We start from the raw sequence: 24,733 nt of genomic DNA, 5'->3' as shown, positions 1-24,733 counted from the left end.
CCCAGCTGCTGTGTACTATCAAAAATACTTGCTAAGAGAAAGCAACTTGTTTGTGTTGTGTGGGAGCAGGTACACATTCTGACAATGTATGAGAAAAGCTCTGGCTGTGCTAAGCATGGGTAGTTCAGCAGTCTGGAGCATCTTATATAGGATATTTTGTGCTCATAAAGTTCTCTGTCTAGTTTACAAGCTGCTTAAAATTTGGTAACTCCCATTGTTTTTTCTAATAGTTGTAATTATGTGGAAATTCTTTTAAAAGGTGGACTTTTCTTGCTGTTATTTGAAAACTGTGAGGAGGCAAGGGAGAAATCATGCTGCCTGCATTGTGAAAGCATCATTGTAATTGCCTGGTCAGACACACTTGTTCGGTCGTGGCAGATCTGGGTTAGGAGGCTGCTGTTTCAAGCTGCTTGTTCCCATCTCTTCAGTTATCAGACTGGCCTGCTTTGCAGTTCTTTGAAATCATCCATGCTAATTGTCTGTCTTCATTTCACTGAACCAAAGGATAAACCGATGAGGTGAGGTAGGGGTAAAAGTGAGTGGCTGTCAACAGCAGCATCTTACCTGAGCTCTGCAACAGGAAGAGATTGTCAGTAATAATTATTCTAAGACCACAGGACAGCTTATATCAATGATTAGAGTTTATTTTCAGGTAAGTATTAGGTGTAATAGTTTGCCTTAGGATCTTAAGTTGTATTTGTGCCAAATTATTAAGCCTGTCAAATCAATGTTAACAACTTTTAACTGAAAAATAATCACTTTCGCTGTTTTTTTTTTTTTGTTCTACCTCTTTGTTTCTCTCAGCATGTGAAGTGGGATGCCTCAAGTAAATCAGAGGTATGTGGAGCAGAGTGCCGTGGCAAGGAAAATTGCATGACTATGGTCACTTGTCTCCACTGTGCTACCGTTATGGTCAGAGCTTTAAATGGCTTCTCAAAAGTCACCTGTCACTGCTTTGTACTCCTGTGTATGATTCATAATACGGTCATATATAGGCACTGTTCTTATGGTTTGTGGTCTTACATAGCAGCTTATAAGCACAATTCTCTCAGTTCTTGGATCACTTTTGGGTAGCCCCAGCAGATTGCTGTTGGGTACAGAATGGTTCAGTGAGCAGGAATCTTGCACAGACAGTTGAATTAAAGCTATGGTGATCACCTTCACTGCAGTATACTTTGTCCACCAAAGCAGCACTTACAGAGCAGAACAGTGAACCAAAAGGGCAAGCAGCAGTGAGTATTCCAGGGCTGTGAGAATACCACAGTAACTCTGAACCTCCTTTAAAGATTAATTATACTTTGTAGTTCTACATGTATGCACCGGGCATCTTCTCACTTTGTGTTGATACTGTTCATTTCCGAATTGTGTATTTACTAGATACATTCAGGTAGCTGAGAAAGTTCCTCATTCCTGGATTCAAAACTTACTGCTGACAAAAGCAGTGGCACTTACTTTGTTGCAGTGAAGTACCATTTCCCCAAATACTTGTTTTCCAGAATTCACGTAATAAGTTTTCTTGATAAAACCACAAATAGCTTACTTCGTAATTGCCACTTATTGTAGGCCTTTAGTGTGTGCTGTGAGCAATAGGTATAAGGGATTGTAAGCATATATGTACCAACTACCTTATATGCTTATAAAAAACATCATTAGTCTAATTTTTCCTTTCTTGCCCAGAATGGTTGTGCTTAGTGTCCAGCAGTTTTGGAAAATCCTGTCTTGAGGAGATGATGAAGATTTGAAGGATGTCAGTATGTGAAAGACTTGAGAAATTGCTGAAGCCCACATCTTTTTCTCCGTCTGCTTTGTAAACACAGTTGTGTGATTCAGTAGCTAGGTAGTTCTTCCAGTGCTGCTAATCTTGCTCCTAGAAATGTCCTTGACAGGCTGTAGAAGGATTGCAAAGAGGATCGCTTCCCTGATTCTGTTACTTGTGGTTCTGAATTTGTAGTTTATATTTCAATTTATTACTAAGTAGCACTTGACTCTCTTTGAGCTAGATAGGTATGTACCTAGTCTACAGTTGCATATTGTCAATGTTTCATACTAGAGTCAATGTTTCTTTTTGTATGCAGAGCTTTTCTGTTTTGTAAGTCAGTCTGAAACTGCAGGGCACGTGCTGTGCATCTAATGAAGAAATCTGTTTTGTCAGATCTCGGTCAAAAATGAGTCGAGTGAGGAATGAGCTGTCCTAGTTGTGGCAGATCTTCTAAACCTGTTTGTGTAAAGATCAAAGAACAAATTGATGAGGGCACTTCAAAATGCTTAATTTATATTCCTATGTTGCCTGTGCCTGTATCTTGGTCAGTATCTTGCTGAAATCCTGAAAGACACCTATGTTTGGTTTTGATCTTTGGGGTTGTTTTCTCCTCTGTCTAGATAACAAGGCAAAAAAATCTACAGAGTGCTTATAACAGGTCAAGGAAATATAATGAGAATGTATTGGAAAGATAATTGGAGGAAAGAGCCAAGGGAATACAACAAAGCTTTCCCCAGAAATTGTGAGGGCACCCTTCTGTCTGTTGGATCTAATTTTTACCCTTCTCTAAGCTATCTTGTAACTTAAGTGAACAGGTACATAATTATAATTGATTTGAACTAGGCCTGACTGGAGTAGCCAGGAGCACCTGAGCCCAAATATGTGACTGACTTCAAGCAGTGTTCTTTCTTTTTTTTTTTTTTTTTTTGTATTTGTATTATCAAAATGAGAAAATTATCTGTAGGTTCTTCATTCTCTGTTTGCTAACAGTTTTGTTTTTTTTTTAAATTAAGTTGTGTTGACATGTTTGCCAGTTTCTGGCTTTCAGTCATATGAATAATAAACATAATGACAAGTTAGGTAAGGGTAATCTCCAGAGTAAACCATACTGCAGCAAAATCTGAAGATGGATGCTCAGCACTGATTTTTTTAGTTTGGTCTCTTTTTTTTTTTTTTTTGGCAGGGTGTGTGTGCTCCCAAATTTTTCATAACTGCGCACATGGAAAGTTTTACCCAAATTATGTAATTTTTTTTTTCTTCAAAGAAGGGTCAAGAAATACTTTGCACATCCAAATACTTTCTCACAGGTGCAGATCCCGCTGTAGACAATTAAATCTATTTGGCAGCAGCCTTGTTTTTATTAGTGAAACATTTCCAAGCAGCTAATGAAAATGAGCAAGTGCTTCAGGTCTATGAGCTCAACGTACCTGTTTGAAAAAGTTTTACTTGTAAGCCTCATGATTTATGGGTTTTATAGAGTTCTGTGTTTCTGAGAAATGTTAGCAATGGGTGTTTCACCATGAACACATAAGATGCTGTGCACCCATGTTATTTTGGCTAGGATGTTGAGTAGCAAACTGAAGTTAAATTTCAAGTGTACAAGTGGAAGAATTGTATACCGATTTAACTTGGGATAGGTATCAGATTGCTATATTGCTCCAACTCCTGGCTGCAGCCTGTTTCTTTTCCCCCTAAAAAGATTACTAAATAGATGTAAATTCTAAGACCTTAGAGCCATGTGTATAATCTTCATCAGTTTAAACCACCTAAGGTGTTACTAGCAATTTCTCTGCTCTCCTTGGTAGAGAGTATACTAGTCTACATTGGTACAGATATTTCCATTGGGAGTCCTAACAGTTCTATAGGACTTTTCCTGAAGTAAGTTCTCGGTAAAAAATAATGCTGTAGGTTTTGGTTTCTTTTTGGGGGGTATGGGGTTGTGTGAGGTTTTTTGAAGCCAAACTGATTAAATTGCTGTGTAGTGCACAACAAACTGTTTGAGTCATAGCTTGTTTTGCTAAGGTGTGTTTTACCAAGGCATTTATATATAACCTGAAAGTATCTTCTCCCCTGCTTCATTTTGTAGAAGGCCTTTTTCACTCCTTGGTTTCTTCTGTTTATTGTGTGTCACAGAATATCTTAGACTCAGTATATTGAGAGTAGTGTGGCAAAGCAAATGGGACCTCTCTTCTGAATAGGCTGTTTTACATGGAAAGCAATCACCAAAGGAGGTCGCTTTAATCACAGCTGGCCTCTAAGAAAATGGTAGTTTTATGCTTTTGCTCTTCTGGCTATTCAGTTATTCATTAAGCTATCTTGTTTTGCTTGTTTAAGAGTAAAAAAGGGAATCTAAGGATTCATTCACATGGATGCAAAAATTGCTATTCCTCTCTTCAGTTTCTGTGAACTGCTGAGATGTTTAAGATGTAAAGCCCGTCCTTTTTTTCCCTAATTGATCTTGTTTGTTCAGCTGGGAAGGGACTAGGTTTGTTAGACTGGCTGGTAAGCATTGTTTTAAGCTTCCTAGCGTCAGACTGTGCTGTTCTTTTCAGCCTTTTTACTATTGCTTTCTAAGGAAGCGAAGGTTAGGCAGTTACTGCCTGATCTCTCTAATGCTGCAGTCTGTTAGCCAGGTTAAGTCAAACCTCTAAGATTTAGAGGACTCAAGAGATAAAAATCCTAGAGGTTTTTGAATGATGGCTGAGTATAAGGAGAGCCTGCAAAAGAGAGATTTTGCTACTTCAGCTATGTGTTTGCAGAAACCAGTCAGCTGTGCAAACCACCTGCAGAGCATATTGCTTCTGGCCTGGCATTTGGGTAGCAGTGTGAGCGGTAGATGGATGTTGTGTGGGTGAATTTAATGACTTCAGTTTGGATAGTCGTAGGTGAGTTTATTCCTACAGAACTTCTGAGAGCCACTCAGACTGGTATTCTTGTAAAGTCTTATCAGCAGTGGCTGAGGGAACTGGGGTTGTTTAGCCTGGAGAAGAGGAGGGTGAGGGGAGATCTTATCACTGTCTACAACTACCTGAGAGGTGGTTGTAGTAGGTGTTGATCTCTTCTCCCAATTAACAAGTGAAAGGACAAGAGGAAATGGCCTCAAGTTGTCAGGGGACCATTTAGACTGGAAATTAGGAAAAAAATTCTTCACTTGAAGGGTTGTGAAGCATTGGATGAGGCTACTCGGGGAAGCAGTTGAGTCAGTGTCCCGGGAGGTCTTTAAAAGATGTGTAGGTGTGGTGCTTAGGGATATGGTTGAGTGGTGGAGTTGCAGTGCTAGGTTTATGGTTGGACTCTATCATCTTAAAGGTGTTTTTCAACTTAAATGACTTTGATTCTAGCTTTTTGTTGCTGTAATCTTCAGATGTTTTGCAAGGTGCTTGCTGTTCCTGAAATTCTGTAGGTAGCTGACTGCTAAATTGGGGAATTTCTTCCTCTTTGTAAAACCCAAAGCCATCAGATAAAACTGAAAGGAATTAGGCTCTTGCATATTAATATCAGCTGTCTAACAGATTACAAAATGCAAGAATCTATTTTTTTTGTATTTCTGCAGTTTATCACTGAAGCAGTGACATAAAATGTATTGTGAATTGCTAACCACAGCAGAAACCTGATACACTGGGTGGCTGCAAAAAAGTAGTATATTAGTGCTTTGTAGTACTACATTACGCAATCAGGTAGTTGACAGGCACTCTGTCTAGGAGCAGAAGGGAAAAGTATTAAATGAGGTTCAACCAGGCTGGTCAGAGTAATAGGCATCACCAGTTCTTGGGACAGTTTTCAAATTGAAACTCTGCCTCATGTTAGAGCTTGTAGTTCAGACTTGTAGGCTATGTCAAAGGCTGGAAATTTTTTTCCTACTCATCTTAAGCATAACTCATATAGAAACATTTGGAGTAAAAGTGTAGTGAGTTACTACCAGAACAGTTTTAGGTAGTTTGCTTTATTAGATTGTACTTTCATGAGGTATCCTGGTGAGCTGAATGAAGAATTTCTTCTTGTCAGGAAACAAAGGGAATGTCTCTTCCCTGCTTCTGGTATTTATTTGATCCTCTGTGAGCTGCTGTAGCTCATTAAGCTGGAGGGTGGAAAAAATGTGAATGGCTTTCTCTGGCATTACTGAGCTGACTTGACTTGCAGGTTATGGAGAGTCTTGGAACTGATGCCCCAGGAGGGAGTGTAAGACGTGACTGGTGCGAGGAAGAGAAATGGGCTTCCCTTCAGTGGAACTGAAACAGCTTGGCCATTATGTGCATGTGTGGGAGGAAGGGGTATTATTCTTGTAGCAATATTTTGCTTTAAGTATGTTGCTTGTTAACCAGCTGTGGCTTTCCTGGAGGAGATTCCTGGGCATGCAAGAAATAGCCAAACATCTGTAGTCAACTGTTTGAAATTCTTCACAACTTGCACATCTAAGATTTTGGCTTAGATTCTGTGGGCAAGGGACATTTGGTTATTATTACAGAAGATTGATCATAGTGTTTGGTGTAGTATCAAAATAGCCACAGAACTACCCGATTAAATATGAAGATGATAGACTAGTTTGGCATAGAGCTCTGTTTTGTTAGATCATCCTTGAAAAGTAAAGCTTAGACCACACTGTATTATCTTCCTTTGCTCTTTGTACTTGACCATTATGAAATTTAACAATGTCTGTCACCTTGCATATGTGTCTGCTTGTCTACTTATCTTTTGGAATGCTCGAGTGTGTTTGTAAAGCTGACCTGTGCAACAGTTCTTTAAGAGTATGACATAGTCTGTTAAAATACTGCCTATCAGTAAGCATTCTGTACAGTGTTTTTATATTGCTAAATGCTTTCAACTCCAAAAATTTAAGAAGTGTTTGTGTAACTGTAGTGAAACTGTTTTACCAGCAGAGTTTGTAAAGGCACTCTGGGACTGGTATCAATGCGGAGCTCGAGCAGTAGGATTGATCTAATTTCATATCTTCAGTGCAGTACCATAATAGTCCTATCAATCTTGGTGTCCTCTCTAAGAGGCCAGAAACCACCCTCTACCCTACCCTTCAATTCTTAGATACTCCTTGGCAGCTCATTAGATTTCAGGTATGTCTAATTGTAGCTGAGGCTTTAGCTGACAAGTAATGTCAATGGAAACGTTGTAATTTCATTTAAAAAAAAAATCTGCAAGCTCAGTCTTGCTAAAGGTGCGTGTTCTCCTGATTAGGATTTCTGGTTTCCTTATTTTAATTTAATTGAAGCTTCTTTGGAGAGGATCATTTGGGATATTTTTGGGGTTGTCTTGTTATGGAGGGAAAGAAAAGATCTTCACAGCTAAAAGGTGCTGAAACTAGAAACATCTGGTAATAGGTCTGTGTTTGGGGGCAACAACACTTAAAGAGAAGCTTGTGTCTAGCTTCTCTTTTTGTAGCAAGGTGGTGGAGGATGTGAACTGTAAAATCAGTTGGGTCACCTAGAAGGCTAGATTAGGACAGAGCCTGAAAACTTGCACTCACAGCAATTGTCTAAATGTACTGAATCAAAATGGGCGGACATTATTCAAAGTTATTAAAGCTAAAATGTAGAAGTTGTAATAAATTCTGAACTTATTAGTGTTTTGTGCTAAGTCTCCATGTTAAGAATTTTAAACTAAAACTAAACACTTGCATCTTAACTTAATTTTTAAGGTTGAAATGGGAGAGTAAAGGGTGAATTGAAAAGTGTATTTATAAAGTATGCACTACTTGCTCTTAATACTTTTATGCTCTTGCCACTTTTCCAGCCATAACTAATAATGTGAGAAAGCACTTCTGAGCTTGTGAAAGAGCAAATGATGCCTGGACAATATCATATAATTCAGATCTAAAATAACGGGGATATCCTGTCCATTGGTCTAAGTAATAATTACCCTGTGTGCTCTGAATGCACACCAACTTTTTGGACACTTTTTTTATCAACTCTTAAAAATTATGTAGTATATACAAGTAATTTAAAAGGTAGAAATAGAATCTTACTTCTGTTGCTCTGGAAGCTTTGTAAGTGGCTTACCAAAAAGATTTTATTTCCTCTTAATGATTCATTATTTGTGCTAAGAGTTGAGTTACTTTTGTTTCTGTATGTAAATTATTGAAAAGTCTTGTTTAGAGCAGAGAAGCCAATTGTCTATAATCGAGAAATGTTTTTCTGCTGTTATTTCCAAACTGTTACACATAATACATTAATGGAATAGGCAAGACTTGAGTATGAAGAAAAATTCTGTTGTGTTCTTAAGCGACTTTTGCATTTTACGCGTGATAAAAAAAAAAAAGCGCCAGTGTAAACATAAATTCTTGTTACATGATCAGTGGTGTTGAATGTATGGGTTTAAAGGTTACAGGTTTATAGTGGGAGTGGAGAGATGAGTCAGGGTCAATATCTTGTATTAAGACTAAGGAATAAGGGCGGATATAGGCTTGTGAACACTGTTTTGGAGTGTTGTTTTTAAGAATGCTGGGCCCTAATGAGAGTATTAGGGGCAAAAACAGGAAGTAAATCAAGTTGATTGCTACCAATAATGCAGTACTGTATCTCAACGACATCAAAGCTATGAATCATCAGCAAATTCTTTTGACAGGCTCCTTTGAGGCTCAAAGTTAAGTCTGGAAGCCAAAGGATGTACATTTAGAGTGGGAAGGAAAGCAATTTCAGCTTTTGCGGGGATGCAGAAAGCAGCAAAATACTCATAGCTTGTTATAGAGACACAGTGGAGTTGTAGAAAGTGAAGTATTTGTCATCTTTGAAAGAACTGTAGCAAAATGAAATCTGGCTTGAAATTAGATTTCGAGTTTGGTGTTTTTGGTCAAACAGAACATTATCACAAGACTATTTGGTCTTTTGGAGAGGTGAATCAGTTATACCTAAGGCAGAGCACTGAAGTTGTCTAGCCTGGTGCCTTTCCTGCCTGCTGATGTTTGTGATTGATGCTATTGAAAGAACTTCAACTTTCTTTGAGTGGCTGTTGTGTGAATGTGGCAGCCCAGTTTCTATTCAGGTGTTGGATGTACTTTAAAATTAAGATTGAAGTAATTGTCTCTGGTATTTTCCAGTGACGACTTCTTAAAACTTGGAAATCTATCATCCTCTTGATCTGGCATATAGCTGGCTTGGAAAGTGGAAAAAAGTTTTGTGTTCAAACTTGGTGGGGGTAAGGGGAAGCTGAAACCCCAAAATAAGCAAAAAAAAAAAAATCCCACTAAAATATCAAGTTTTACCCATTCCCTTCTGAGGCTTAATTCTAACTGCATTTAGACTTCACCAGTTTAAGATAAACGTCAACTAAAAAGTGAATCTGAAAAGCAAAAGTGGAGTGGAAACAAGCAATTACTAGAACATCACATTAATGCGACTTGTGGAAACATTTAACATGTTTGAATTACTGTACCATCAGAATGGTGAAACTGTCACACAATGTGCTGTGGGCACAGGCAGGAATAGTTGAAGTGATGTTGTTAAATAAGGAGGAAAGCTTGTAGCTGTTACTGCAGCTGTTGTAGTTGTGTGATTGTGAGAGCCCATAGGTTTTTGTAGAGTGTAATCCAAGCCATATTAGGAATAGACATCTTAGTGTCTAGTTATTACTATCCATGAAGCTGTTGTGCATGAGCTGTTCCATGTTCAAGAACAATACTCCAGAATGCATCTTCCTGCATACCTGCTCTTGGGGAAAAAAAGTCTCCTCCAATTAAGTTTGAACACAGCTGCTGCAATAGTTGCAGGTTTAAGGGCAAGGCTGTAATGTAGCATTCAGTGACATTTGTTAGTCTTCATAACACTTCGTCTTGTTTTCTTGATGACACTTTGAACACTCCTTCCCTCCTGAAGACAATATGAAGCACTGTGAAAGGTGCTCTGTATGTAAATACAATTTTTGCATCTTTTTACTTTTATGGATGGAGCTCATTTCACTACTGGTTTGCATTGATGGGATTGACTGAGGACGGTATCTTAAAGATGTTGGTACTATGGATTGGCTTTTTCATCAGCCTGGATTCCACAGGACTGTGTTTTAAAATAAAGCAAATGCTTCAAGCGAAGCATTTGGACATCTTTTTTCCAAAGGAAGTGTGAAAGTTCAAGGTTAGCTAGTTAGCACTGTGCAAAAACTTTTTCCAATAAAAGGGCTCTGTTTTCTGTTCACTCAGAGGTCATCTGTAAGGATCCTGAGAAATAACTTGCAGACTGCTTAATTTTTAATCCTCTTGTGTTATTCATAAGTTTCTAGAAAGTAACTTTCCAACATTCAGAATAAACTAACTGCTTTAATTTTTAAAGCACTCATAGGTAGCATGCTTTGTGGGAGCTTGTGTTCAGAGTCAGATATTACAGCTGTGTATCTAGACAAATGGTTGCTTAATATGATTTTGTGGTGATTGGCTTTCTAAGAAATAATAGACCAGTCCAGTCATCTACCTGTTTAAATATAATTGCTTTGGGCACTGGCAAAGGTTATCTGCTAAGCTGGAGCTGTGTGCATACTCCCTGGTTTTCTAGTCCATGTTATGAATGTTGAAGGTGTGAAGATTGCAGAGAATGTTAGTAGAAGTAATAGTTCACAGTTTCTTTTTTAAATCTGTAAGTCACAAAGTGATTTCCAGCTGTTTTTGCTTTCCAGTCTTCAAATAGCTCCATAAGATACACTAAAACAAACCCCCATCAGAAGTCTGAGACCTGTTGCATGCTGCTAAATTACACTGAAGAAAGTGTCTGATGTTACTTAAAAAAGCTCTGATACTGCATAAAGTAGCTTAGAATTCAGAGGTAGCACTGAGTGTTACTTACAAATGTTTTTTTATCAGAGCACGTGTAATGAAAGCTGCTCCACTTCAAGGTAGTTATTTTAAATTATAAGAGCAGCTAAGGTAGCATGCTGTGCATTTGCTGAGCAGTAAATCTCTCCAGTGGTGAACTTGGTTTAAAGAAATGTAAGTGGGTAGAAGTTTGTTTATAAGCTTACAATAAACAAAAAGAAACCCCTCCTCTCTTTTCAGAAACTTTTTTGCTAAAAGGACAAAGGAACTCAAACCTGCTGTCCAAAGCGCTCCTGGTTGGAAGTTGTTTGGAAAAGTTCCACCAAGGGAAAACCTTCCAAAAGATTCCAAAATTATTCAGCAGGTGAGTAAACATCATGCAACTCTAGGTACAAAACTTGTTAAAAACTAATGCATAGGTGTTGCAGTTCTCTGCTGTTGTCTCCATGTTGTTACTACACAACCATAAAGTACTCTGTCTGGGAAGATTCTTCTGGGGCTTTGTCTAAAGAATGGTAGTTACTTAGAAGGAGTGCAAGTTTTAGGATTACCTCGTGCATTTTTCAGTACATCTCAGTACTTATAAAAAGGTGATGAATATTCAAAAAGAGTTTAAGCAGTTTAGGTCCAAATATCAGAACTTGTATTAATTTTCTGTAAAATTTTGCTACATGATATGCCACAATATTTTATACTCTAGTCTTCCTTTATGGCGTTCAGTTCTGAGTTTTGTGCAATAAAATCATAGTAATACTAGTATATTCAGTTTTAATTTGAATAGATATTAATCTAATAAAATTTATCCTCCTAAACCATTCTTGGATATTCTAGTGTTACGAAACATTTATTTATTTATTTATTCCCCCTCCCCCGCAACTCATCTTTCTAAAGTCCTTCTTGCCAGGAAGACTTACTGTCTGGGTAACTTGTGTGACAAATTATTTAGAATTCTGAAACATGTACTCTTCACTTAATGTCTACACTTTCACTTTAATGTCACTCAAGGTATTTTTGTTTCAAACTAGTACTGTAAGTTGAACTTGTTTTGGAGTTACTGGGGTACTACTGAAAGATAATTCTGATTTTCTTCCCCTGATAAAGTTGCACTTCCTTATATTTGTTTCCGTGGAATCTGTCTTTAGTTTGATAAAACCAAAAAAGGCTTAGTCCTTAAAGATAAGCAATTGGTAAAGTTTCGTTAACTTGATATTAACATGCAGTCTTGAAGCTCAAACTCTTATTGACATAAGAAATGTGAATGTCCCTATGTTGGTGAAAACAGAAACTTGAATCTCAAGAGCTGCTTTCTCTCTCCTTTCTTAAATTCCATATAAGCTGATGTGTTTGACAGGTGCAAATGGCTGTGAATGAAGCAATGTTCATTCCATGATTCTATGATATTCTAGAAGGAGCTTTATGGTGAAGAGGGCCTTTTGGGAGCAACTAAAGAGAAAAGTGAGAGATTCATTTTGAAGGACTTGGGAAAGGTCACACAATAAAATGTTGTAGGAAAAGGATGAGATTGTAGCAAGTGCTATTTACTCTGAAGTAAACTGGATGTTTTTTCAACATTTTTATGTACAATTTTCCATATTCAAATGGTTTCTATTTTTGAGTAGAAGAGGACAAGTGTTCTGTTTTAGTTTACTTGCAGATGAATGCTGTTGGCCTCGTGCTATGAAAATACTATGGTAAAAATCCAGATGTGTCTTCTACCATGAGAAATGGAGAATGTGCACAATGCTGCCAGTCATCTGCTTCCCAGTTTCTAGTAATGATGATAGTTGTTCTGGAAGCGAAGTCATAATTAGCAGAAGTAGTCTTGTTTTGTTATCCTGTTGTCCCTCAGTGACTGTTTTTTCTCTTAGACTTTAGTGTACTCTTTTTTTTTTTTTTGACTTCTCCAATGCGCCAGAAAAGCAAATATATTAAAACATTGTATTGTCTTTTAAACATGATTGAGTTAGTCCTAGCTACTAATCATGTGGTTTGTGTTATAACGATTGTAAAATTAGGCTCACTATTGGATTTATGTAATCTTGGGTAAAGTGCAGGTAATAGCTAATATTTTTAGCTTCTAATTTAGATAAAGCATGCATGGTTTTTAGGTAGAGCATCATGAGCTAAGATATACACTTCCCAAAGGGAGATCCAGTTACAGTTACATCTACAATACCTGAGAAAACTTGATTCTTAAATTGAGAGGTGGTCCTAATATCTCCATACTTAATATATATCAAATGTCTTGCATGTGTGTTTAAAATTTACATGTGCATATGCCTTTGAAGAAAAGCCAGTGGAACCTTTTCTTAGCAAATTTGAACATTCTTAAGCTGGCAATGTTTTAGAATAAATATTAGCACACTTGGTTATTGAAGATCAGTGGAAAATAGTATCTTCACTTTTGAATGTCTGACTGAGGACTCTAGACTAAATTTTTCACTATTCCAGGAGATGTGTGAAAAGAATATAGGCAAGAGTGAGTTATGAGACCTTTAAGAAGTTGACAGAAATATGATTAAAGCTTAGTATGTTCTGTTGACAAGTAATTCTGCGAACTTGGCAGAATACTTCATATCCTCTATGTACTGTCTCTACAAACTTCAGGTTGACTTTCTAAATTGAATTCCAGGGATGAAGTGTGATCTGAAATAAAAACCAGCAATTTTCCCCCAATTTTTTGAGCCATTTGTGGTCAGCTCTTGTAAAATGAGATTCTAAGTGTAAGACTGCAGGTAGGATGGGTTTAAGCTGTAGGCAAGCTGCCTATGAGGGAGTTTATGGTAGTTCCTGAACACCTATAGCATTCTGCATAGCTGAGCACAAAGTTCCGACTTTACTGATGCCAGTGGCCAGATTTGGGAAGGTCTTGGTTGAGGAAGCTTAATAGTGAGTCAGCATCTTTCAGGTGAAAAATGAGATCTTAAGAAGCTTTTTTGCAGGAACGATTAAGTAACGACAGGGAAAACTGTATAGTTAATAGAAGTAGGAAGCCTTCTCAGTAAGGGTAATTCTTAAAGCTTTGTGGCAGGATTGTGAAGTTTAAAGGACTTTCTCGTAAGGAAAAAAAGGAAAAAAAGGATCCTTGTAGTTTAGATTTGTAGTCAAAAGGGTGGTAGAGCTCATATGCCCCGTTTCTGTCCTGGCTGATGGAATCCTCCTGTGTTACCCTTGATTTAGTAAGGATGATGTAGTAAATTGATAATTACATTTGAATGAATGTTTGTAGCTCCCTATCACTGTGAAGCAGACATTGCTATATATGCCTCTACAGAGCAGTCAGAGACTGATTCTAATATCTTTAATAACTTCTGAGGAAATCTGGAAACTTAATTTGGGATACTGTTTCAGACTGTTTCATTTTTCAGACAACAGTGCTAGCCGGCACTGCCTTCAGACACTGTCTAATGAATCTTACTGTAAATAATTTCTTTGCATGTATAAGACGATAAGTATTTTTGTTGAAAAGCAACCTGCAGGGTCTGCGTGGCTGGGGAGATGGCAGAGTCACTGCAGCTGGGCTGCCATCAGCATGCCTTGGGTGAGATGCTCCAGCTCAAACTGGGTCAGAGGTTGGAAGTTCTTGGCAACTGCATCTCCCTGCTCACAGCTGCTGGTGTGCTCAGCTCTCCTTGAACTCAGAGCTGCCCAAGCAGGATGTGATTGAGGCCAATTCTTTTGCTGGACATCTCTCTCCTCTGGGCTTCTTTCCTTCACTGTTTTTTAAAAAGGGAAGATAGTAACTCCTTAGGACTGCAAATGTCAAATGTGTTTAGTTTTAGGAAGTGTGCCTTTTTTTAATGAATAGCAGCTAATAAAACTGGCTGTTGTAAGAACTATGTGGTCTTTAATGATCAGTCTGGTAAATTCTTTTTGTTCTGTACAGAAATCTGCTTTAAATTAGACTGCTGAAATATTTTAATACGGAAGCATTTAAAGCAGAAACTAACTTGTGTGGTGATGTGTGTAGCATTTTGGTGTGTATTGACTGAAGTCCAAGTTCTGTTTAAAAATGCAAGCTCAATTTCAGTTTTTCTTTTCATGGTTAAAGAAAATAGATTTAATCTATGATGAAAATTATTCTGAATATGAATTCATTAAGTATACCTATTTTTTGGCTTTTTTATTATTAAAACAGTCCTAAATACTTATTAATTTGTTTAAAGCAGTATGGTAATTTTTTTCCTAATATGCTTAAATTAAATTAAACTCAAACTATGGAAATATGCATTGCAAGATACAAGTGAAACATACACCAAATGCACTTTTTCAGCAGTTTTAACAAAGTACTGTCTGTGACAGCCTTAAATGAGAGGTGGAGTGAACTTATTTTCTGTTTAAATCTGACACATTGTGAATAGCTTGCAGTGATTTAGAAATTATTGCTTATTCAGAAATGAAGTCAAATCATCTTTTCCAAAAGCTTTCACCTTTGTGTGCACAAAATGAAAGGCATTAATTTTGGACAGTCCTTTAAATGCTGATGCTGATTTTGATGAGTGGATCACTGTCCTGTAACCAACCTCTAAAAATATTTTTGGGTGGCTCTGAAATCTTTAAAAAAACAAGGTACTTGAAGGCTAAATCAATGTCTTCACTTGCATATTTTTCCAGTGTCGTTATCTCCAGTTTGAAATCTCTCGGGGACAAAAGTTGTCTGATGTTCCTGTTCAGAGGAACAGATGCATTTTGAATCAGTTTGCATAAAACTCAGACCACATAACTTATGGTATTAACTCTTACTTCCAATCTTTGTTTCAGTTTAGCGGTGCATGAAGCTTTTAATACTTTGAAATAGTATATGGCGTGTTTGTTAACAAATCTAATGACTGACTGTCTGAAACAAGTAGCTAAATGCAGTGCTAGATGCCTTTTCATAGGAGCAGTGATTAAGCAGATAGCTATGTTGATAAAGGTCACATTGTCTTGTCCTGCTCTGCTACTGGAGAGAAGAGAAAGGCAAACCTTCTGTATGGGAGTGTCCAAGGACAGGCTGGATGGGGCCTTGAGCAGCCTGTTCTAGTGGGAGGTGTCACTGCCCATGGCAGGGGGGTTGGAACTAGATGATCTTTAAGGTCCCTTCCAACCCAACCCACTCTATGATTTTATATTTATCAGGTACAGGTGAAAATCCATTGGTAACCAAGTGCTTTGAAACCAGGACAGACAATAAATGGGGATATTTGGTCTTGCAGGGAACACATAATACTTGAATAAACAAATTGAGTGCTAGCAGCAGTGAGAAGGCTGTGATGGTTTTCTTTGCAGACTTGGGTAGCAGTCAGATTCTCAAGAAATGTCTGTCATCTGTCTATTGTCACACATGCAGACAGTAAAATGCTATGCTAGATGTAAAGAAAAAGTGTTATGTTGGAGTCTTTCAAACTTTAAGAGTTTAAAGTTTTAGACTTTTGCAACAATTATCTTCTTGGGAAAATGGTAATGAAACTGGTTGAGCTTCAGCGAGACAAATGCCTCCTTTTGTTTGCATAAAGGACATAGTACAGTCCACCTTCTAGTACCAGGACTTAGCTGCTTTGACATGAAAAACTTGTCAAGGAGAACTTCTCATGATGTCAGTGATTTATCAGTGGCACAAATGCATCTTTAGGGGTGTGTTCTTTATTGAGCAGGGGACTGAGGATCTGAAAATAGCACAGAGGCGTTGCCTCTGCTTAAGTCAATTTTTCTGATTCCTATTTTTTAAAAAAATTCTTCACAGTCAAATACAAAGAGCATTGAAGCAAACTTTCACTTTCTAAAGCTTGAAAAAGAAAGCATAATCTTTGAACGTATTTTAATTTCTTTCCTTGGAAGTTGCTGTATTTTTGGGAAATCAAGAATATGGAAACAACCTTAAGGTAATAAAAATGATAGAACTTATTTTACTTTGGTTTGGTTTTACTTTGGCTTATTTTACTTTAGATTTATTTTGTCTCCTAGATTCTCTTTTTGATGACATGCCTTCTCCTCTATCAGGCCCTTAAACTTTAGCAAAGGATGACACAGCTAAAAATACTTGGTTTTTACTTCTCTCAAGAAGTGAGCTTTTGTATGCTGTAGCAAAATCATCTTCTAGATGAGCTGTATCAAATTCCAAAAGGACAGGATTTAGCAAAAAGATTCAGGTGGTAAAGATGATGTCTTTTGTGGATTTTTTTTTTAACTGTGTTTTTTTAATATAAGCCTTTTCTTTCTTACGCTGGTATGTTACTTCAGTACTGAAAGGAAAAAGTAGTAAAGCAAGGGAGAAGGAAGCCTTAAAAATGCTTGTTGTTATTCTAGGGTATGCATGGTACAAGAACAGTGCAGATACGTTGAAGTAATGTTGAAGGCATGATAAAAAGCTTATTTTTCCTTCTTCCACGTGCCCCTCACACCTTTGAGTTTAGCTTTTCCATTAGAAAAGTAGCTTGGATTTCTAAATGGAAACTGGCAGAGCTGTGGTTGTGCAGGGTCTCCTGTAGTCAGGCATGCTTTTGCCTCACTGCCTTGCTCCAGTGGGGTATGAGGGGTTTCAGACTGCTGCTTAGAATCTTACTTGTTATGTAAGTTATTGTTTCATAGTTCTCATCAGCTCACCAGAGTAGCCCACTTTTGAGCTTTCATTTTAGAAATAGCAATTATGACATGGTAGGGGGGAAGGTGGGGGGCTTAAGGCTTGCTTGAATGACATTTTTCTACGCTCACCTTAAGTAGAAAAACTCAATGTGGAAGTTCTATTTGAAAGTTACTTTGTTTCGTGCCAGCTGTTTATCCAAGTCTGTTTCTTTTCCTTTTCTCAACAGTGCAACTACTGTTCTTGAATATTCATTTTAGGCTTTGAAGCCAACTAGCTTATAGTTAAAAGATCTAGCTGGGCGTGAGATGCAATCTAAGATGAGCTGAATGAAAGCAAGGTCTTCAAGACTCATTTTCAGGGCAAGCAATTTCTATTTTGTTTTGTCAGCCTATAGACAATGTTTTGTTCTTTTCAACAGCATCTCTTCTGAGGCTAGTATTTAAATAAGTGTAACTTTATGGGTGATGTGGTCTAGGTAGATATGGCATATCGGGGAATGCGATTGACTGTGCACTTGAAGTGCCACAGAAGGAGATTTCATTTTGAGCAAAGGTGCTGATTGTAGAAAATACAAAATTTCAGTTAAAACAGAAAATCCAATAGATGTCTGTGCATCTTGCACCAGTGCGAAGTCTCTGTGTCTTTTCGTATCTCTTCGAGGGCTGAAGAAAAAGCAGGAGCAGACACTTCTGTTTGAAGAAACATACTAGTATAAATACCCCACATGTGTATTTAAATTTTGTCTTGCATGTTGCTATATTGTAATGATATTTTCCTTCATTTATTCACTAAGGCTTTGCTTCTGTTTTTCTCATTAGGATGACAGTTCTGGCAGTCTTGCGTCAATATCTGCTCTCAGTCTATTAAACACAGGGGTATGAAATTTAATATTTTTTTTCTAGTTATATTCAATGCCATGCATGGGACTATGTAGCACTCATTAAAATAGAACAAACATCACATTTTCACAGTAGCATGAATATTTTATGGCACTAACCATCAACTCATTAGAATACCATTAGCAAATTAACAACAAAAAAACTTCACACATGAATCTCACTAACAACTTGAAGTGAATAGAGTATTATTGTTTATATTGCATGTTCTTGACTAGCAGGAAATAATGCTAGAGCTTGACATTAGCTTACTTTCTGTTTGCTTTACCTCCTTTCATAATGGTGGAGGTTGTTTAAAGGCTTAATTTGCAACATTTTTTAACAACTTGCATTAGCTTTGAAAATTTGTATCCTAGAACTTTTTTTTTCCCCCTGTCCCCAAGTCACACAAGCTAGTAACAAGGGCACTTCAGAACTCCATATGCTTTTTATCACTACTTCCAAAATGAAATTGGAAATCTAGAGAAGTGTAGCTTTGAAACTTGTTATATGCTGTTATGTTTTCTATTTGCTGTCACTGGTATCCTTCTGAAATTTGTCCAATGCGCATGCCTGTTACCTTGAAAACTTTTTATTTAATCCCATACACTATGTTAAACAGGAATAGTACATGTCAGCTTTTTAGTTCTGTTGATCTGTTTCTCTGGCTTTATGAAATAGAGCAGTATAGTAACTACTAGTTGATATATGATGCCCGTGGTTCATGTTACATGGTCCAGTCTTTCTCAGCTGCTCTTTATCCGGCCCAGAGCCCCTGGCTTCATGGTCTTTTGTAAACAACAAAAGATGAAACTTGATACAACTTGTTAAATATCCACTTGAATAAAAAAAAAGTAAATGAACAATGGAAGATGGAAGGCATTACTTTGGAAGGTGGACCAAGAAACTCTTCAGCATCTATCTGGTTGTTCTCTAGTGCTATGGGATGAAGATCAGTATTTTTCATTCCTTCAGTATAGCATCTTCCTATATCGCTGCATGTTAGGGAAGAATATACTATTTTGTCTGTCCTGATGGCATCTGGTATTCCTAGTTCTGGGAAAATGTCTAATTTATGACTCAATTATTCAGCAACATCTTCTCTTGCTATAAGCACTTCTTTGTTTTTATTTACCTTCTAAACAGTTCTAACTCAACAATTTTAACATTTAACCTGGGGAGAGATGCCTGGGGAGAGATGACACATGATGACACGGGAAAGAATCCTTATGCATTAGCAGAGATTCTTCTTACGTAAACTTGCCATTTGTTTTATTCAGGTGATGTAGGTGGATGCCCTCCTAAGCAATTCCGTTAATGCCTCCATTCTTGGATGATCAATCCTGCTTGAAATGAAGGGAAATAATATTTTTGACGGTATTTCTAGTTAGCTGCACAGCATTGTGTAAATAATCATATAGATGTGTTTAGAGTCCTATCTGCTTCAGATTCATGTGCGTAGAGGGGGAGAGAGGTTTAATACCATTTGCAGAATATATGACACTTCCTATTATTTCCTCAGAAGAAGTCATGATTGATTGAATGAAACGTGTTTCAGTATCAGGCTTAGACTTTTGGTGGAAGTAAAACATATTAAAAGAAACAGTAGTACACATGGTGCATACTTTGTTTAATTTGGTGTATTAGTATGCCTTGGCATCTACTTTAAATGGCGGCAATCCTTAGGATGGTGAAAGGTAATTTGGTGTTTCCTTGCCTATCAAGTCACTTTTTCCTGCAGTTAACATAAAGTGTAGTTGGATCTGTGGTGTTAAATCTGTATAGTTGGTGCTGGTAGGACTGTGAAGACTTTCACAATCCTTGTAATCCAAGGCTTTTATCACTCACTTCTAGGAGTTCAACTTTTCTTGCTGGATCCTAGATAAATAAAAAATTATCCCAGCAAGCTGCATGTTATGTTTCATGGTAAATTTTATTCCTTTAAAGCCCTGTAGTTTGGGCACTGTGAATGCAAGTTTGTCTTCTAAAATTGAATCATTATGTGCACATGTTGCTTTATCTCCACAAGCATACTCTACTTAGGGTGAACTAATGCTTTTGGAATGCTGTGATGCAGCTGGTTTTCCTTCTGTAAGTTTGCTTAGATGCTGGAAGAGGCAGCTATGGGCAATTATGCATATGTTATACAGTGTGATCCAGTAGTGTTTAGCGATACTTGAAGTAGCTATGAGTGGTCTAGCTGTCCTATATATGGCTTTTCTGAGGAAGGATGAAAACTTACGCTTCGTATGTCTTCTATGTAGATATCAAAAAAGTGCTGACAAGAAAGACCTGCAGGTTTATTTTTTTCTTTTGTTTAAAATGCCATGTATGTATGTGTATGTATTTGTTTCTGTTTTTAAAAGAATTTACAATTTGAGATATCTTTATTTTCTTAAGCACAAAGATAGTTTATAAGCAAAAGACTTTTTTCCCAGCACCATTTACCTGTTACCTGTCTGTAGGTTAATAGCCTTATCTAGGTTTCTGTAGGAACAAATACTGGAAATACAAGTCCCTCCATGTATCGAAGTGTTCTTAAATATATTGTCACAGTGTTTCTCAGGAAAACACATGCTTTTAGCTTGTTAACAGGTTTATTATTGGCAGCAAATGACAGGATGTGATTCCAACCTTAACAAGGAGATAACTATTCTTTCTTGCTATTAAAGCTGAGATTTGTTTTTCTTTACCTCTTTGGGATTCTATACTGTTTGGTATCTTTTTCTAAATACAATACCAGTTATGCTGCAATAAAGATTTTTTTAAACAGCATTCCCTAAACTACAGAAACAATCTAAGACTTTCAAATTTTTTTTTTCTTTTGCGTAAACAGGTCTTACATAGTCTTGAATCTTGAGTGCTACCACAGGACGCATTACTAACTTAAGAATATGCTGGGGTATTCTGAGGTATAAAGCGTGGCAGGAGTGTCTATATCTCTGGTTTTAGGTGGAATGGAATAGTTTTAGGCTCAAGAATATGTGTATTGATTCACACAGTGAATGTTTGGTTTCTGATTTTCCTCATGCTTGTGTGAATTACTACAGAGCTTTACCAATTCTGTATGTTCAGGTGTTCAAGATAGTGATTTAAGCATGCCAAATTATGTTAAATGTGTATTATTTTCAATCAAAAATTGTCTTAGGAATTATCCCTCAGAAGAGGAATATGTTTTAGGTGACTTCTATAGCCAGCCATTGTTCTTGGCCAGAGACTTAAAAATATTTAGAACTAAGTTGTGTTTAAGTAACAGTTAGCTAGTAACTTCTAATTCTTTTCAAACACAACGACTTAGGTATTTAGTGTGAATGTATGTATAAATATGATAGTGAACAGTTGCTTGCTTTTGTTTTCTTTACAAAGTGCTTACTTAGGCTTGTCTCATAAACAGAAAAGCAACAGAACTTTTCTACTAGAAGGATAACTAAAGATTTGGGGTGGAAAAAACCCAAAACACTTCAAAAGATATTGAGAATGTTTCAAAATCATTCTTTGGCTTTTGTTTTGTGGAGATGCAATCACCTTTTCTCACCAGTTAAACTGTTGTTCTTCTGGCTCACAAACTAGAAAAAGAAGAGGGTAAGAAGTCCAGGTAACACCTCAGGATCTGAGAAGTGTAGTGGCAAATAATGCATATTTGTATACTTGCATACTGTGAACATACCTGATGTCCTCTGATCTCTGAAGCTAACAGGGCCTGGTTAGTGCTTGGATTGGAAACAGCTTGGAAATACAGGGTGCTGTAGCCTCTGTCTAACAAGAGTAGAGTCTATCATTGATGATATTAAAAATCTGTCTGGACAAGGCCCTGTGCAATCTGCTGTAATTAAACTTGCTTTGAGCAAGGATGCTGGACTAGATAATCTCCAGAGGTTGATTCCAACCCCAATGATTCCATGATAAGTTCCTCTTGAGATGAGATTCATGTGACTTCATTGAGGTTATGCTTTTTGGATCATTTAATATATTATGCCTAAAGTGGAAGAATAGAAATTTTGTTAGAGATCATTAAAAAGGATAAGGTAAGGATGCTGTTGGACAGCAAACTTTAATCCATCGTAGTGCTGGGAAAATACTTTGTCTTCTCTGGGAATCTGAGGCTGCGTTATCACATTTGTAAGAAGTCTTTTCCCATTTAACTTTACAGACTTCAACTGTATACTGAACTTTTAAACTGTACAACAGCTTTAAAGTTGTCAGCTCTGTTTCTCTAATGTTGGGAGAACTAATGTGTACAAGAAGCTGTGTATTAAGTGAGAGATTGATTTGGGAGCAGTTTCCAGAGAGGATTGTTACGTCTGATTGGGAAGATACATGACCTAATTAGTAACTGATCTGTTTTTCATCTTTAGTGACTTAGGCGTATTTTGGTTACTTTGAGACTGAATTTACTTACAGAATTGTTAAAGCAACAGATGTACAAGAACAAACTATCTTTAGAGTAAATAAAGCTCACGCAAGTTAGGGCTGACTTGGCTGTGCTTAAGAATAGAGTTGTGTGATCTGTGAAACTACATTACTGAAGTACCTTCAACTTTTTCTCTTAAAAGGTGAATTTTCAGCTCTTAGTATTCTGTGTTTGAATTCCAGCTTGTGGAAGACTTGTGGAGAAACTAGTATTTAGCCTTCATGTCTAAGAGTGTGAACCCACAAACTATAGATTGGTTTGAGAATAAGTTGAAAGTCTTCTCACCGTTTACGTTTTAAGATTTGCTGGATCATAGGAATGGATTTTCCTGTAAATTTTTATTTACAGAGGCTAGGTAGCCTATTTACTAGGCTAGGAGGCTAGGCAAAAGGAGGAAAAAAAGGAGGGAACATGAGATTTGAAGTTTTCACCTGACTCTGTCTAGCCTTTTTCCTAAAGGCTGTCTCACATTTCTGTTCTGTTGAGTTGTTCTGTGGAAAGAAGAATGCAATTCTTTCTGAGAATATTCTGTGTGTTAAAGGCTCTTAAATATTTCTTTCCAATTAGATTGCATGTTTTAACCTCAGAGAAAGAAAATACAGACTTGTAATGATAAATACTGTTATCTTGTCACAGAGTATAGTGTTGGTGGTTCTGGATAAAATGGGTGTGATGGTCTTGCTAAAGACTTTGAAAAACAAGGGATACCAGATCTTATGGGGTGGCTGAAATCAAAAGGAAAGGATTGGGAAGACACATTCTTAGTGGTTTTCATTGTTGTTTGATTTTGGGTGGGTTTTTCCAGCTTCACAGATTACTTGAATGTATTTGTGCACTAATTAGTTTGGGAAGATTATGCAGATTTCTTAACTGCAACTGATCACTGGATGCTCAGTAGTAACATTGAACTAGAATAGATTAAAGATAAACTGATACAAGAAACTGCTTTCTCATTCATCTTCACTTAGCAGTCCTGGAAAGGTACACTGTCTTGCTATAAACGATTTCAACTTGTAATGTTAGCTTCTTGCCACCTTAAATTACTTAATTTTATATATTTCAACATTATTTAATAAGTGTTAAACAAGTAATATTATGCTTACTAATTAGAAGTGAGGCTGAACGTTGAAATTTAATTTTTATCAATAATGTTGTTTAGGAATATGAAGCACGGACAGGAAGAATGTATAAATCTGCACCCCCATCATCGAGACGTAAAAATATTGAATTTGAACCACTTTCAACTACTGCTTTGATTCTGGAGGATCGACCAGCGTGAGTATAATTCTGCTGTGGAAATGGTGATGACTGAATTTGTTAGGTATGCTTTTGATGAGCTCAGCTTCACAAGTCTTACACAAAAGTATCATTGGATTATTCCATCCCAGATAATAGCCTAATGAATATTTCCAAAAGAACCTTTTAAATATATTATAATATGTATGAGGAATTCTTTCTTGCTTTATTGGGGCCACCTCTCTGTTATTACAGCTGTGTCTCACAGCTGCCTGTGACAGTGGTGTGGGCATCCTATATTGGGAAAATTCCTGAAGACTTTAATGGATTTCTTCACTGCTGCCTCAAGTGTGCTTTTCATTCTCCTTCCCCGATTCTGGAAACTTAATTTGCTACACTAGTCAGGATGACTTAACAATGGCAGTTGTCATTTAAGCAAACCTAGCCTTGGCTTACCAGAAGAGATTTTTTTAAAAAAGAAAATATATTAGGAATAGGAAGAATTGCCTTCCAAACACAAGAAATGCCTTCCTGTCACAAATGCTGAATGCTCGTTTTGCACCTGGTAAGTACAGTTAAGGTAGTGTTCACTTGAAGCTGTTCCTCACCCCTGTTCCAGTTATGGTTTTGTGGCTTCTTAAAGCTACCAGCTGAAGGCAAGGAAACAACAGATGAAGAAGCAGAAAAAACTGCATTAAGTATTATACAAATAAGAATAGTAATGAAAAATGAGTAATAAATTGGTCAGTATTTTCAGCTGTACAGTCTTCAGCAATTTGAAGGAAAGAGGTGACCTGCTGCCTAGGAACACTTGCTGTGAGGAAATCAAATGGAACAAAGCTTTAAAATTGCACCTTGAGAAGGTTTGTGGTGTCACAGTTAAACATCTACTCTAGTCAAAACAAATAGGAAATAGAACATACATGGTTTCCTTTGATATTCTCTCTAGTGGTATATAAGCTCATTCAGCGTGAAGACAGAAGCATCCTGAATGGAGGTATAGGTTGGTAAGATTATTTTTTGTAAATGCATTATTTCTTTTACTGTATGGTAGAGAGTAAGATACGCAGTAACTGGTTGGCTGATGCTTTTCTGTACTTTCAGAATACCATGACTCACAAACAAGCATTAAGTATGTCTTTAC

At 37.1% G+C, this 24,733-nt stretch overlaps 1 protein-coding gene across 2 annotated transcripts in view; it reads left to right on the top strand.

The window, feature by feature from the left end:
* TBC1D12 (TBC1 domain family member 12) overlaps window positions 1-24,733 on the top strand; it is a 39,216-nt gene that overhangs the window by 2,329 nt on the left and 12,154 nt on the right. The window contains exons 2-4 of one of the 2 annotated variants that reach the window (XM_069863208.1): window positions 10,746-10,869; window positions 17,886-17,942; window positions 23,513-23,628. In XM_069863208.1, coding sequence (XP_069719309.1) covers window positions 10,746-10,869; window positions 17,886-17,942; window positions 23,513-23,628 — 297 coding nt within the window. The remainder of the gene's footprint in view (window positions 1-10,745; window positions 10,870-17,885; window positions 17,943-23,512; window positions 23,629-24,733) is intronic. The other variant, XM_069863209.1, reaches the window with a different exon arrangement.

The sequence above is a fragment of the Phaenicophaeus curvirostris genome, chromosome 9, assembly GCF_032191515.1.
Source record: "Phaenicophaeus curvirostris isolate KB17595 chromosome 9, BPBGC_Pcur_1.0, whole genome shotgun sequence".
NCBI classification, from domain to species: Eukaryota; Metazoa; Chordata; class Aves; order Cuculiformes; family Cuculidae; genus Phaenicophaeus; species Phaenicophaeus curvirostris.
Note: the sequence above shows the minus strand (reverse complement) of the source record. Positions and strands in the feature narration are given on the sequence as shown.